This window comes from Plectropomus leopardus, chromosome 18 (genome assembly GCF_008729295.1).
Source record: "Plectropomus leopardus isolate mb chromosome 18, YSFRI_Pleo_2.0, whole genome shotgun sequence".
NCBI lineage: Eukaryota > Metazoa > Chordata > Actinopteri > Perciformes > Serranidae > Plectropomus > Plectropomus leopardus.
The window spans coordinates 25,563,813-25,578,133 of record NC_056480.1 but is presented as its reverse complement, the minus strand read 5'-3'; the positions used below and the strand labels follow the sequence as shown (position 1 = coordinate 25,578,133).

At 40.1% G+C, this 14,321-nt stretch overlaps 1 protein-coding gene across 1 annotated transcript in view; it reads left to right on the top strand.

Moving 5' to 3' along the window:
- Window positions 1-14,321, top strand: part of khdrbs3 (KH domain containing, RNA binding, signal transduction associated 3) — a 134,282-nt gene that overhangs the window by 55,370 nt on the left and 64,591 nt on the right. Inside the window, exon 2 of the mRNA XM_042507091.1 lies at window positions 5,369-5,487. Coding sequence (XP_042363025.1) covers window positions 5,369-5,487 — 119 coding nt within the window. The remainder of the gene's footprint in view (window positions 1-5,368; window positions 5,488-14,321) is intronic.

The following is a 14,321-nucleotide window of genomic DNA, read 5'->3' as shown; positions in this document are numbered from 1 at the left end:
ACTTAATGACCCAATAGCCTCGTCCCCAACTTGACTCTCCGGGACGCAGCTGAAGTCATGCATAATCCCACAAAATCTACCCAGCTTATGAATTTTAAATGGGGAGGCCTAAATCACAGAGCTGCTTTTAAGTGAATCCATTTCTAATAAAAAGGCAGACAGCCAGGATGGTGTCCAGTTGTCGGGTGTTGTCACCCAGGCTCATGCATTTTATAGAATGTAAATATATTTTTATTGTATGGAATGGTTGTAAAGCTGACATATATGATAAGGACAAGAAAAAACTCTTGAGGAGCTGAAACAAGAAGAGCAGAGAGGCAGACACTGTTTGTGCTCTTTGCTTAAAGGGTAGATGTGGTTTATAACTCTGGTACTATTTTAGTGGCTTAAGAGTCAGCAAGTGAATGGTTCTGATCTGGGGTTGATATTAAGCAACAGCATTTGCTTTTGAAGCTTTGCAAAAAAAAAGGAATCTGGTTTTTGATGTCAATATGTGTCTGCTGCTTGGAGACCCACATAGAATAAATGGAGAACGTATTGAATTAAAAAAGATATTCTTAAGATATCTTTTGTTTGACACCATGCACTCTGGAGGAACCTCTTGGCCTTAACATTGTTGCATATGCACGTACATTTATCCCCCCCCGACGAGGGCAGCTGCTTCAACATGTTGGTTATATTTATTGCTGAAGAGCAGCGGGATTCTTTTCATTCCTGCATTTAAATTAGAGTCATGTAACCTTAGATGAGCTGCAAATCTACATAGTATAGTATTATATTCTTTTTGCTTTTCCGAAGCCTGAAATAGTTATTCATAATTCCGGTTTATTAAAATGTGGGTCTTGTAATACTGGCCTTCAAGGTTCGGGATGCTTAAAACAAGTAGTTTGCACAAGTACATTTACTAGTACAAGCCAGTTTTCGTGGGGGTGGTGAGGTGCAAAGAATCATACAAATGGGGACAATGGCATACACTTTTCAACTGTCTCTCCTCGAAAACAATCATCCGTTGCATGATGAAAAGTTGCTTGAGTAGATGTGTGAAGTATCAACAAGTAAACTTGAGTCAGTCAGTCAGTGTCGAGCCCCGGCTAGCTGTCAAAAAGCACTGTTCACTGTTTCTGTAGAATGTTAAACTGAAAGGAGCATATGAGTTGGGATGTTTGTGAAACTGTACTTAAAACTTTAAAATTAAACTAAACTTGATTTTTTATGCATCTGTGCTGGCAATAGCTCAGGCCAAAAAAAAGTTCAAATTGTTAAGATTTGACACAAACATTCACTTGGACTCAATGATAAGCTGAGTTGATTTTGGTGGTCAAAGGACAAAGGTCAAAGTTATTGTGACCTTCTTTGCCTCATTCTTGTGGATGCAATACCTTAAGAACACCTTGAGAAAATTTCTTCAGATTTGGCACAAACGTTCAAGTGGACTCAAAGATATTATGGTGATCAAAGGTCAAGGTCACAGTAACCTTGCACTTGTCTCATTCTTGTGAATACAATATCTCAATAACACTTAAAGGGAATTTCTTCAAATTTGCCACAAATGTTTGAGTGGACTCAAGGATAAACTGAGTAGATTTTAGTTGACAAAGGTCAAAGGTTAAGTCACTGTAAACTTGCATCCATCTCATTTTTTGTGACTGCAATATCTTGAGAAAGCCTGGAGGGAATTCCTTCAGATTTTACGCTGACATCAACCTAAATTCAAGGATGTACCAATTAGATTTTGGTGGTCATAGGTCAAAGATCAAGATCACTGTGACCTTGCATCCACCTCATTCTTGTGAACGCTATATCTCAAGAACACCAATAATACATTTCTTCAAATTTGGCACAAACATTTGAGTGGACTCAAAGGATGAGCTGAATACAAAAAAGTCAAGGTCACTGTGACCTTGTATCTGTCTCATTTCAGTGAATGCAATATCTGAAGATGGCCTTTAGGGAGTTTTCTATAATTTGGCACAAATGTCCACTTGGACTCAAGTGAACTGATCAGATTCTGGTGGTTAAAGGTCCAATGTCATGGTACCTCATAAAACATATTCTTGGCCTTAACTCAAGACCCTTGAGTGCCCACCTTGGAACTGTACTGATTGTACAGATTTTCTGTGCTGCTAGGGGGAAGATGTGTGTGAGGCGTCCATGTTTTCACAGACATGGATGTAAACTGTAAGTGCAACTTGACTGGTGTGCGGAGGCAGTTTACCTTTAGACAGGTAATCTCACTAAGAGATGCATTCTCATTTGGGAGACCTGATAAAACTTCATATCCACTAGTGATATTTGTTGACCCAAAAGTAACTTTTGAGGTTAGGGGCCATCAGGCCATGGCTAATGTCAGACCCTGATTTTGGAGCCTCAGAAACCAAAAATAATTCAAGACTCAGTAAGGCAAAGGAATGCAAATGCTGCTGCTCTTCAGCAATAAGAATAACCAAAATGTTTCAGCAGCAACAGCCCTCATAAGGGGAAATGCATGTACATACATATTCAACAATATATAGGCCAAGTGGCTCCCGCAAGAGCAAATAGAGTCAGACATCACATATCTTCAGGAAATGTCCAATATTGAATATTTCATCCATTCATTCCATTTGGGTCTTAAAGCAGCTGAGACACATTAGCTTTAAAAGCTTTATTAACCCACTGAACTTTTGTCACTCTTCATGTAGCACAAGCTGGATGTGTTGTTGAATGGAAGGTGTGTATTCACATAAAGGGCAGCAGCCACAAAAATCGAGAAAGAGACGCCTGGTGATATTTTTCAGTGAACTCCAGGAGTCTAAGGCACTGATTTAATAAAGGTAAAGCATTGCGCTTTGCAGAATTACAACATGCTATCCATTTGCAGCCGGTAGAGAAGAGTCTCATAGAACTGGAAGGGAGAAAAAAAACAAAAAAACAACAGGCACACTGTGCTTGTGTCAGTGATGCATGTTTAAATCTCTTTCTTTTGAACACTTGGCGACAACTCGGAGATGGAGGTGGTTCTTAGTTCACATTTTCTCCCTCATAAACTGCGGCACAAACAAGATCCCTTTTAGTTAATTCACACCAGCTGATTGTGCGTTGCCATGTTCAGAGGGTGAGCTCATTTCAAGCTGCAGTTTGGCCGCTTCTTCCACCTGCTGATTGATTGCCGTGTTCTGCCGGGGCTTATTTGGACTTGAAATGCAACATTTTCTTTGCGGGTGAGATGGAAAACATTTTTGCTGTGAGCTTGAAAAATAAAACATTACACGACTTGCAGTTGAAACGCAATCTCAGTCACAATCTCCCAATACATCAGAGCCTGGATGTTTTGAGGACAACGCCTGGCGAAGAAGGAAACTCCAGTCTTGGCATGTTGCTAGGCGATGCATTAATATTAATGTTGTCTTCTCCTCTGAATGTGTGCACTCTGTGCCCCCCTTGGGATAAACTGAAGCTTAAAGATATCTCCATCTCACTGATACTTCTTTTTATCCTCGTTAAAACTCATATCAAAGGTTTTAATTACATTCTGAAAATGTGTTGCTGCAGAGCTTTGTTGGGAAATCTTTATTGCGTTTATCGTTTGCTGTGCTGATATGTGTGTCTCATTCCTGACCTCGCATAATTGAAAAATCAGTATGTGTACATCTGTTTGAATTTATCATGTTTTCAGATTGAAACAGAACTCATTTCGCTTGAATCTAATCACCATCACATCTAATTTTCAATCAATCATCAAAAATCTCAATTAAAACGTGAGCCGCAAAGGTACAGCATGACATTTTCTGCGGTTTAATCATATTTTTTCCCATTAAAGTGTGGTTTTGAACAGGAAAAATAGATCTGTGATGGTGTTCGCCCTCTGTGTCACCTTTTCCCCTGCTGGGCTTTTAGCCTGGAGTCTTTGTCGTAGCCTCTCTCACACCTCTCGGCCGCCCTCTCTACAAAACCATTTTCCTGGCACTGAAACACAGATGTTATCCATCTGATTAAACGTTCAAGGTTACATCTCTAAATACATCAAAGTCTACCTCTCCCATAAGAAGAAGCGTGACAGCCAATGTTTTTGGTAGCCTGGAGGTGCAAATTCCACTGTCCTCCCCATAATTTTTTTCCCTGTAGAAGTAAATTGGTCTCTGCTCAAATTAAAAAGAATGATGGTGATGGAGGAACAGCCAATGGGAGAGATGAGTCCTGCTGAAGGGATCTGGAATCAGTTGTTAACAAAGAGTTAAGTAAATCTGCAGAATGATTAGTCAATCAAGAGAAAACTGATAATGATTATGATAACTGTTTAAGTCATTTAATCAAGCAAAAATTAAATTCACTGGTTCTAGACGATCAAATATAATTCTTTGTTCCATATCATTGTATTTAAAGAAATCACCTGGGGATAATTTATGATACCTTTGGAGTTTATTCTTACATTTTATTAACTGGCAGATTAAAGTTGTAGTTTAAAATGTTGGGAAGTCTGCTTACTTCCCTTTTTTTCCATAAAAGTGGGATGAAGAGATTGATACCAATTTCATATTTATGCCTTAAATATGGGGCTGCTGTTTTTATTATGTTTTTTATTAATACTTAATCTGACTATTATTTTCTTAGTTAATTAATAACAGGTTTAGTTTTTGAAATTATTTTGTTTTATTTTATTTTACTCTATTTTATTTCATTTTCTCGTATTTTTAGACCCAAAAGTCCAACATCCCAAAGAACATGTAACATGTAATAAAACAAAACAAAATATTGTTTGCGGACACCCTGTTTGAAAGTTTTCAGTGTAGCATTTGAGCCATAACCATCTCAGCTTTTTTAGGCTTTTTTCTTTGGAGCTAAAAAAAAAAAGGGTTTGTACCAGGCTGTAAGCATATTTATTTCTTCTGTTAAGTTGGGATTTTTAACATTGGGGTCTTGGGGTCTAGGGGCATTGACTTGCTCTTGAGCCAGTCTCAAGTGGTCATTAAAGGAACTGCAGTGTTTCTCGCCTCCGCGCTAGCTTGTGACTTAGCTGTTACTAATTCTTGGTAAACAACAGCTGAGTGCAGCGACTGTGTTCAGCTTTCCTGAGTCTTGTAGTCACAGTAAGGTTGCCATGTTTGGTACCATTTGGCCTGAACAGAGACGTACGCCAAAATCTGTGAACACCAACTGTTTCTGGCAACTTGAGTTACAGCAGAAGACACTGTGCTGGATTGATGGAAAAAGTGTTATTTTGGTACGAGTGTTACATATTTTTTTGGAAAGCAAGCAAATAAGTCTATCTCCTAAAATGTTGAGCCATTCCTCTAATGTACAATGAGGATGTTTATTAGTTTTCATTTAGCTTTGTATATTTCTCGCTTGTCAACACCAACTCATGACTTTTCTTCTCCTTTTGTTCCAGAAATTGAAAAAATTCAGAAAGATGAAGGGAAGGAAGAGGAGAAGTTCATTGACGTCGTCATCAACAAGAACATGAAACTGGGCCAGAAAGTTTTAATACCAGTCAAGCAGTTTCCCAAAGTAAGTGCTGTAGTACCACCACCAGAGACTTCTCCAAGAATGTGACGTGCACAGACAGAGAATTTTAGATTGGGATATTTATAGATAATGAAGCCAACTACAGTAGCTTCTGGTTTTGATTTGGATTCCTTACAAGCGCCACTTGACACTTTTTTGTTGATGCTTTATGTTATTAGATGTAACATATCTGGAGGATGGCGTACAGGCAGAGCGTCGGCTGACAGAACTGGGGTAGAACTATATTCAGGGATGTTACTTCCCGTCTGCAGGATTGTTTAAGCTTTTGAGATGTTACATGTGTAATTTGCACTCCCCTCCCTCCTACACACACCTCACTATTACACTGACCTTGGTCAATGACGCTTTGATGTCTCGGTATATTAATTTGTCAATGAATATTTATGAATATATGATTCAAAGGAATTATCTCACAGCGGGTTTCATTTTTCTTGAGTGCGCAGTGGATTTCCTGTGATATTTGGTAGGTCCATGCACTTTAAGGTCTTCCCCAGATTGCAATGCAGCACGAGTCACATGTATAGAGTCCTAGACAGGCGGCTTCATGATGACCTCCACATGAAGCCGTTTTGAGCGATAACACTGTTGCCACATTTGAGAGCACTTCAGCCTCGCCCACTGCGAGGAGCCTTCAGTGTTTATTGGAGCCTCGCGCTCGGTGCATGACAGGGATGTCCCGCTGGGAGCGCGATGGGGAGGCTGGTGTAAAAGTGAGAGGGGCCGCTCTTAGACGGGAACATCACTCAAGTTTTCACCTCAGCGCTCCGGGGGGAAGGACGGCAGTAACCTGCAGTATGTGGACAGAGAGGACAGCGGGAAGGAAACACAGCACGGGAGTCACACACTGAGCCAATAAAGCTCCAGAGGTGCATTTAGGTTCAGTTTTCCCAAAACATGTTTCAACATCACTAGAATTTTAATGACATGCATGGTGAAATATCCGTTTAACATTCAAGGTGAAAAAAGTAGTCCGCACCCAGAATGTAATTCACCATTCCTTTGAAAAGCCATAAATTCAGCTCTGTGACATTCACATCCCCAGTCCACACTCTTTAATTTAAAATAATTGTGACCGAAAAATTAAAACTTGTGAACATCTGGAGCTTGTTAGGGTGACAGAGAAGGAAACAATCACCAATATCATTAGGAAGAGATTTTACAAAGGCTCTAAATTAGGGCTGGGCAATATAAAACAACAAAAGCACATGCTTAGGATTAGGATATAAAAAGCATGGATGGTAAGGTTTAGGCAAAAAAGGCACATGGAAAGGTGTAAAAAAAAAAAGAAAAAAACATTGCCTGTATGCCTATCACGCTGCCGTGGCAGGCTGCAGGTGGCAGCAGTTGACGACTTTGGAATGTAAACTAGATAGAATAGACCAAATTGTAGATATATTCACCAGAGACTGTTACACCTTCAAAGAGTTCAAAGATGACAGAAGGGAATGCTGGGAAATGCAGTTTTGGTGAGTGTTGTTGTTAGCGCTGTTTTAGCTTTTCCTGCAGATGATTGGGAGCTTGTCTTGTTATGTGTCGTTGCTTGAGTGAACTGACTCAACTCGTCTCTACATGTTCACATTCATGTACATGGCAATAGCAGTCTGAGTTACACTGCAATGAGCACTAGCATATTTCTAGCCAAAATTATTTTGAAAACAAGCTTTGTTTGAACCATATTTCAGTGCCTACATTTCAACCTGTATTTGTAGAACCTGCTCCAGAGGTTAATTATAGGCTTTAAAAGGAGAACAGTTATATAAACCCCAAATGTTTTGAAAAGGTTAGCCTTAAAAACCAAATTTAGAATAGTCCCAACATATGTCTAAATGTCTCAGTACCTGCTAATCAACCAATAAAAGCTCACTGGGTGGTTTTGCATTAACTCTGAGAACAAGTCATTCTTCTCCCCAGGTATTGACATGCCCTCTGATGAAGAGCTGACATTCATTTTTGGCGAGCCCCAAGGGCTGTGTATATGTACGTAGTGTCATCTGGGGGCTGATCTGTGTCTCCCAGGTTCACAGCTAAACAGATTTGCTTTGACAGCTTTGATAAGTAGAGCCACTAATACGCTGTTTAGAGCTCCAACAAGCCAGCGAAGGAAGACAAATTCAATTTGTTCTATCTGACAGGTAGCAATGGCAAGAGTGATCGTTGTGACTTGAATGGGTTTCCTCCTGAGCTCGCGAGCATCACCTTTTGGCTTCTGGCATTGAAGTGGCACAGACATTTTCCAAATAGCCGTTTAGCAGCACGTGCTGAGAGGTTAAATCCATCCTCGGCAAACATAGCTTTTTATCAGAACGAAGCGGGCAAGGACGCCACGCGGAGAGTTCCAGGCTGCTGATTCCTGGTGATGAAATGGAGCTGTTCCTCGGCCATGATTTTTAATACCCAACACTGATGAATTTTTCCACTTTCTAAGATATCGGCAAGAGTGATGATGTCGTAGTGTTGTAGCTCCGTTGTGTCACGGACACTTCAGCACTATAGTGAAAGTTCTGCAGCAGTGTCTTATAAATACTCACCCAGAATTATTTTTCTTTCAGAGAAAGATTGAATAGAAAACCTTGGCTACAGAGTTTTAAATCATGATTTAACCAACATGACACACAGTGTCACACCTACTCAGGAGCTAAAAATACCCCCACCTTTTTGAATGAGGATGCGTTATCAGCGCTCATCTGTATATTTGCCGGATCTGTGGGCCCTCTCTCAGAGAGCATTTTTGGCAGAAAGCACCACAGGCCATTAGCGAGGCGTAAGGAGTCCCACTGGTTTATTTCCAGTTCAGACTGTGGCTTCTCTCAGCGCTGGGAGCGGTGATTTATCCTTCTGCTGTCGTTCCTGTCCTGCTGTCCTCAGCACAATCAGTCTGCGCCCGGCTCTCTGCGAGCACACCTTTCGCCAGGCTCGCAGTATTACATTCAGCAAATGATGAAAAGATCTCAGATGCGCCTCCCCTCCTCCCTCCCCCCCTCCCCCATCCTGCACCCCCTTCAAGTTAAGTGTGATTAATCATACATCCTTTCTCTCCGTGTGTCCACTGTCTTTCTAATCATCCACATGACTTTTTTTCCCTTTCAGTCGGTGCAACAATTCAAATCTTCTTTTTTTGTAGTTTGTATTTTATTTGTTTTTATTTTGGGTGCTGCTAACACAGAGAGCAGCAGAGCAGCAGGAGATAACCTGTGATTAAACACATCAGTTTTTCTTCTGGTGATTATAGACAGCAGTAGCAGCACAATCCTCTCACACAGTTTAATGACATGAAGAAGCACAGGAGCCCAGGCAGGTTTTTGTAAGTCCCATAATCCCTCGTGATAACTAAAGCATTAGCAAAACCCCAAAGCATCAATCACAGTAGGAGTCAGATGGATTTTGATTTCTGATAAACAGCAGGGATTACAGTTATGTGTTCAGTAAAACTATATATTTGGAGGATTGTCCACATGAGGTGGAGATGTGTGCGTATGTGTGTGTGTGTGTTTGTGTGTGTGTTGTGCCTGTGTGTGCTCGCCTCTGCACACCTATCGACTGGCTGCTGATGTGTTCAAATGTCCAGATTAAGACTTCTCCGTGACATTTTCTGGCATTAGCAGAACAAATATGAAGCAAATCTGCATGATCTCTTTTTAAATAGTCAGGAACTTAAAATAGCGCCAAACAAATACCATTACATCATGTCACTCTATTGTCTATAATACTGTCTGGAGTGGCTCAAGAAAGTGGATAAGAACAAGTTGTAAAAAATATATATATATTATAAAGTTGGATAAGCCTGCTGCAGAGCCTGGGGGAAGGAAAAATGAGCTGCTGGAAAAAAATATAATCCAAGTAGCAAATAGGTTTCCCATCAAAATGTCATACAAAATAGGATAGAAATGTATATAAATGTATTTAAATGTAAATTCTATCTGGCAGAGTTAGAATATCAAGTAATAAAGTGGTTACCCGATTAAGCCCCTTACCATGTTAGTGAGTTGAAATTTTACTGTACACTCAAACTAAATCACAATAGATCAAACTGTCACAAATTGCACAGTCGGGGCTTGTAGGGGCCCCTTGGGGATCTGAGGACCTCAGGCAGTTTCCTGCTTTGCTCAGTCAGTAGACCTTCACATTTTTAGCAGGATGCACTACTATATTTGGGTACATCTTCAAACTTGACCAGTTTCTTTGGTTAAAGTATTTTTTGTGCATTTAACAGAAAATGTGGGAGACAGAGTTGTATCAAAGGTCTCTGGCTGGACTCACACTGGGAAGATTGGAGTCTTCACCCCAAATTGGGTACACACTGCACTACTCAAGAATCAGGCCCATTTTGGGCTCAGTTGCCCCCTCCTGACAACTGTTAGCAAAGCCCCAATTTTTTGTTGGTCTAAAGATCATCTTGCCAGATTTTTCTGTGGTGTGGGTTACAGTGGGTGTTTTTAAATCCCCAATCTGCTTGGAAGTCCATCCTGGCTGCACAAATTTTAAATCCCAAGCACATTTTCAATTGTTGAGATTTAATATCCTATTGTTAAAGGGTAACTTGCTTCTTTTTTTTAGTTTGTTTTTTAATTTTTGATTTTTGAAAAAAAAAAAACAAACATCCCATTCAGATGGCAGGTGAACACTGGACTCCTGCATGAAAGTCTGGGTTTGTTTGATATATCCAAAGCCCCTCCTGCCTGCTAAATAGGGACCTTCATGTTTTGTATATTTGTCGTTACTGGCAACATTTTAATGTGATGCCATCCAGTGGCGTATCATGCAGAACTAATCATCCACAACTTATCAGATCAATATATGAGAGGGGCAGCTGCTGCAGAGACAGTGAAAACAAACATTTAGACCCAGCACAATTAAGGATTAAGTTTTACTTTCATTGCACCTAGTGTTCTCTGCTCCATCTGTGCCCAGAGTGTGCTGCAGCGAATAACTGAATGGTATATATATTCTTAATAAATAGTCCAAAAAATCTAAAATCAATACATGGCAGCAGATGTTTTAATTTAGGCGGGACACCATGAATAAATGAATGTGTGGGAAACCCTGAGAAATAACTTGAAACTTGAACACTTTCAACGTGTGCACCAAGAATTACATTTTATTATTGTTTTAAAAAAGTCAGACAGTTGTAGCAGGAAAGATAAAAAAAAAAAAAAAGAGTTTTATAGTGGTCCTTTATTTATAATTTAAAAAGACAATTTAATGCAGTGTGCTGGACTGTACTTCAGATGGAGACCATTGTCACCCTTGTCTCATTCGACACATTCTATTTCACACTGCTCACTACAGACAACACCGTGTGTCCTAAATGAAAAGGAGCATCCGTTCTCTCAGCTACAAGCCAGCGTCTAATTACATCCCCACAAGCTGCAGAGTAAATTCATGTTTGCATGAGTTTCTGTCTGGCAGTCAAATGTGAATTTGGTCCCTTGTACCCTTGTGTACATAGTTTTCATATTGACAGCAAAACAGTTTGCTCTTGATCAGAAAACCAGCTTTTTTCCCTGTCCAAGCATTTTTATCCATCAGCTCGTAAAGCACTGTTAGTCGAGCGAGGACTGAGATATCCATACAAACATCCTGGACACTTTGTGCGATACACAACTTGTCAGAAGGATCGAGCAGGGCGCACAAAAGCTGTAGTAACACGGCGAGACGTCAGCTGTGTGATCCGGCTCTGCAAATCATTGTTCAAGAGATGCCACAGCTCAGTGATCAAGGCTCTACCCAGGTGGAAATGATGGATGCGCAGGACATCGGTTAAACTCAGCACATTTAAAACATTTCCTGACAACCTCTGTTCGCCCCGGTAGCGCTGTCTCCTTTAATGACCCTTTTGTAAATTTGAACACATCGGAGGCAGGACCTTTTTTGTTTGCTTAGATAACTTTAAATTGAGTTTGTTTTCGTGTTTTTTTACCCAAGAATTGATGTCCTGCTTGTTGTATATAAATTAATAAGTTTGCACACGAGGGGCAACAGATTATTGGCCTGGCCGATTATCGGGGACGATGTTATGAAAACGTTTTTACTTTTACTCTTTTTTTTGATAATTTTCCAGTGATTCTCTCTTTTTCTCTGTCTCTCTCTCAGATATTTTTCAGCTTAATTTCTTGTCATCTTTTACAAATTCTTGCTAAGTGGCTTATTGCCTTTATTGTTGGGGTCGACAGATTCTCATCCTGGCCGATTATCTGGGCCAATATTTGGTATTTTGCTGATTATCTGTATCTGTATTTTAATTTACTGACCGTTGATAAAATTATTTAATTAAATAGTGCAAAGAAAATGTCAGCATGGTAGGAACTTTGTCTGTGTAAATCGTTTGTGAGCTATTTTTAATAATTTATTTTTGAATTTGAATTAATTTTCACTTGACTTTATAAAAAAGTTTCAGGGAACTTGTTGTATATGATGTTTAAAGTTTCAGTTTTCAATCAAACATTTTCTAAAGGAATTTAAACAAAGCTTTGTTTGGGAGTTTGTTATATTCCAAATACTAAATATCAATAGAAAGATTTTCATTTTTATTATAAATGCATATCTGCTTCAAATATCGGTTATCAGTCTCATTAACTACTAATACTTGGTGTCAGTATTGGCCCTGACAAACCTGTCGTCACCTAATGCAAACTTTAGCAGATGGACTGCAGGGTAAATGGACTCGAGTTATCATCAAATGTGAAGGTGGACACGTCTTTCATATTCATCAGTACAAGGTCATAACTTTGCAGGGGGGCTCTTTGCCCGTTTGTGAGTGCAGGGTTGGAATTAGCACAGTGGGGTACGGTATTTACAGTGAGCCGAGGGCTGAATGGGGCCCTGTATGATCCCATTCAGCCACAGGACTTGGGGTAATTAAAAAAGTTGAAGGAACGTACAGTAGCTGCGAGCTGCTGGAGTTCAGCCCGGCCAGGATAAAAACCCAACACTCACTTACTGCATTAGAGCGAATAACTAAAGCTTGCCTCTCAAATCCCTCACCCAGGAATTGGCAGGAGCCTCCTAATAAGCACTCGCTTTCTGAACAAAAGGCAGGAGAGATATAGGTGAGGTGTAGAACCAAACTGGCTATTTTTTGTTACCTCCTGCTAGCTAATTGATGACCTAGATAGTTGGGGGAGACAGCTGTATAACTCACTGGTAAAGGAAAACATGGAGAGGGCGAGAAAAGCATTGCTCTCTTTTTGTCTCCCCCGACCATCTTTCCAGTTGCGGGTGGAATTGTGTTTAGCCCGTGTAAAGGTTGTATGACTTTGATGGGTGTCCGCGCGCAACGCACCTTGACACAGTAATGCATAACATTTGGGGTTTTTTTTGAATGCCTAAAAAGCGGTGACCTTGTGAAGTAATCCGAGCCAGGAAGCCTTTGATTATGGGCGAAAATGCCTGAAGTGGTTAAGTTCAATGTCAAGCTCAAACATGCACCTTATGATAATGTTGCAGATTGAAAATTTATATTCAGACATGCAGGGACATGGAGTTCAACAGATTCAGGGAATGTTTTTGAACTGATAACGTTCTGATTTCACAAAAGAATACTAAATATGTTATCATAAATTGTAACATTTACCATGTCATATGGACTTACTTCTGATATGTTTGTACTAGGGGGGCCAGTTCCGATTAAGTCTTTAAAACCTGAGCAAATTTACTTGATTAATTTGCACAAACAAAAACAAACAAAAGAGGGCAATGAGCAACAAAATAAATTATCCCAATATTCGCTATTGCAGCCACCACACTAGCCATCATTAATTCCAGTCGAAAGAGATGAAGGTGTGTTATGCGTGCGACAATGGAAAGATAAGCCCCTTATTGTGGGAGTTGCTGCACATGAGGGGGGCGGTGGATCTGAGAGGTGATAGACTGCAATTTCACAGAGTAATTGTGGATTCAATACTTCCAGACTTCCGCTCATCTTTTGATGAGTTATGTGATGTAGTAACACCTCTTGAAGCGCCTGCTGCATCATGTCCAAGAGAGCCAGTTCCTACCGACAAGCACATAGCCATAGCATCATGTGACCTATAAAAGCCAAATCTTTCAATAAATGGGAGATATTTTCAAAATTGACATGTTTCCATTAGCTGTATTTTATATTTTCAATTTTAATTTGTGCAATTTGAGAGTTAATGGAAACCCATCTACAGTTTAATATATTTAGCATCATATGTGTTTGGCCATGTCATCCAGCTAGTTTGTTGTCCATTATCCCCTCACTCTAAAGCAGGAAATAACACTTCAAAATTAAATTCCTGTGCCGTATATTAACAACATTCAAAAATAAAGTGTTTTGTACAAAATTGATATGTTTGCAAGTCACTTGCGGTCCGTTTAGAATGGACCTGCGAGCCACTTTTGGACCACAACCCACCAGTTGGAGACCACTGACATAGTTGACTATGCTAAAAGTGGTTTTATAGTTCAACATTGAGATGCTTAATCAAGACTGGATATTCAAAGGATTAGCCTGTTATTATCATGCTCATAATAATAGGCTCAAAAAGTGGCACAGCGTCTGAGAAACTGCTGTCAAACAGAAGAGCAGTAACAACATACTAGCTCCAAGATTCAGTGTTTCTGTTAGACTGGTGAGACACCGCACCGAAGGATACAAACTCTCAGTTCACACTCTCAGTTAGCGCATGCTAACACAGCAGCAGCGGCTAACATCCAACACAGAGCAGTTAAATGGCCCCAACTAACTCACACAGACCCCAAAACAGCTTGACTTCTATTGTGAAACCCTTTTATTAGGTAATGTTAGCCATGTGATGCTAACAGTTAGCCCTGCCACTGTCACACGCCTCCCCACT